Genomic DNA, 2,311 nt, shown 5'->3' on the forward strand with positions numbered 1-2,311 from the left:
ATATATATATATATACAAAGGTTAATTAATTGCAAGGAAATCAACTCACCTGGATCGTACAACAACCCAGACTTGGCAGATTTGTTGGTTGCAGGATGGACCCATGAGGTAGTCTCGTGCAAATCGCTAAACAAGAGAAAAATTGGAAGAAAAACATGACATACACAACCCTTACCGAGACATACACACAAAAAAAAACAATACACAGGTACAAACACTTTAATCAAAAATATCCAATAAACAAAAGTTAATTAAACAAGATCGATCAACATTTTCTGATAATGAAACATTTTAATTTTTTTTTTCTTAACTATTACAATGCTTTTTATATCTAGCTAAAACTTCGTATTTTAGTGAAAATGTCGAAATTTGTCACTGAATTAATTATAATTATTATTATAAACATTATGTGTTGTTAGCCCATTTCCCTCTCATCGGTCAGCTCTGGCCTATAAATGTTCCAGTCGTGACCATTCCATCTTTTATTGGCACAGTATATACTACGACTGCCATTATTCAGTGTCCTATCTTTTTCTTATCGTTATTTCCAAGTCAGTGAGGTGTGCGTTAAAGGCGATAAGACTGCTATTTCTAGCAGATCTAGAAACATGGTAGAAGATCGATAAATAATTATTGGAAGTGTCTATGTTAAAAAAACTCGGTGAATGTGAAAAATAGTCGTTTGTATGTATGAGTTTGGAGTCGATATAATGTTTTATAGTCTTCGATCAACATTCTTAAGGATATGTAGCTGGGGGGGGGGGGCAATATGCAGGATGCCCATAAATTGCCTTTACAATTTGGAATGTGGAAGTTTCAAAGTTGTAAAGATAATTTATAGACACCCTGTATATCTCTTACTATAACAAAAGGTGTGGAAATAGTTGTGACACGAAATTTCAGATTTATACTGAGATTATGTGACGTTCATGTCCTTCTGAAATGTTGTTGGCACTCCATCGCTTACGACGTCGAGGGTTCCAGTTGATCAGATTAACGGAACAGCCTGCTCATGAAATTAACGTGCAAGTGGCTGAGCACTCCACAGACATGTGTACCCTTAACGTAGTTCTCGGGGATATTCAGTGTGACACAGTGTGACAAGGCTGACCCTTTCAATTACAGGCACAACAGAAACAGGAAGTAAGTGTGAGAGAAAGTTGTGGTGGAGCTTTAGGTGTTTTCGCTCAATAAACACTCACAACTCCCAGGCTGGGAATCGAAACCGCGAGTCCGCTATCCTAACCACTGGGCCATTGCGCCTCCACTCAAATACATAAGATATAAAGAAATAAAATTACTACAACGACCAGAAATCGAAACTAGAAAGCATGTCCCAGGTACCATGCTATAACGTTTAACTCAACTAAGCTCCACACATACCAGTTATTACCAAGCATACATATAAAGGAAACTCCAGCTGTGACCATCAGGTCTTTTTTTTTTTTTTTTTTTTTTTTTTGTCTAGGATCAAATTGTCCAATATGTCCCTTTAAAAGGAAAAGAAAGGATAGTAGGGCGTTATATACTTTCATAGATCAGGGTTTATGTTTTGCGAAACACACCCCTTAACTGAGACAACAAACTTGCGACAGCTATAAAGATGTATTGCCTGTTGTTTCGACCCAGAACAATCCTGAAACGGCAAGACTATAACCAAAAGCGCTCCAACTATAACCATTTCATCTTTTGGCATCTTTCATTTATTTATTACCGCCTTAAAAGAAATAAACAGGTTGTTGGCACGGCTGCAATCTCTAGCAGGTGTATGTCGTTGTACAATACATAGGGCAGACTTAAGTGGAGACACAATGGCCCAGTGGTTAGGGTAGCGGTAGGATCGCGGTTTCGATTCCCAGACCGGGCGTTGTGAGTGTTTATTGAGCGAAAATACCGGCAGGGGATGGTGGCGAACCCTGCTGTACTCTTTCACCACAACTTTCTCTCACTCTTTCTTCCTGTTTCTGTTGTGCCTCTAATTCAAAGGGTTAGCCTTGTCACACTGTGTCACGCTGAATCTCCCCGAGAACTACGTTAAGGGTACACGTGTCTGTGGAGTACTCAGCCACTTGCACGTTAATTTCACGAGCAGGTTATTCCGTTGATCGGATCAACTGGAACCCTCGACGTCGTAAGCGACGGAGTGCCAACAACAACAGGGCAGACTTGAAGAATAGCTATCGCTATATCACAGAGAAGGAAATGGGTAAGTCTTTTATAAATTTTCATACAACGGAAATTACTATTCTGAAAAAAAAAAAAAAAGTGGCGGGGTCCGAAATTTTTATTTAAAATAAAAAATATTTTTGCT

The 2,311-nt window shown here is 38.8% G+C and overlaps 1 protein-coding gene across 1 annotated transcript in view; it reads right to left on the bottom strand.

Moving 5' to 3' along the window:
- The window catches only part of LOC106880977 (uncharacterized), a 164,838-nt gene that overhangs the window by 156,075 nt on the left and 6,452 nt on the right, over positions 1-2,311 (bottom strand). The window contains exon 2 of the mRNA XM_052969454.1: positions 50-126. Coding sequence (XP_052825414.1) covers positions 50-126 — 77 coding nt within the window. The remainder of the gene's footprint in view (positions 1-49; positions 127-2,311) is intronic.

Source organism: Octopus bimaculoides, chromosome 7, assembly GCF_001194135.2.
Source record: "Octopus bimaculoides isolate UCB-OBI-ISO-001 chromosome 7, ASM119413v2, whole genome shotgun sequence".
Lineage (NCBI taxonomy): Eukaryota > Metazoa > Mollusca > Cephalopoda > Octopoda > Octopodidae > Octopus > Octopus bimaculoides.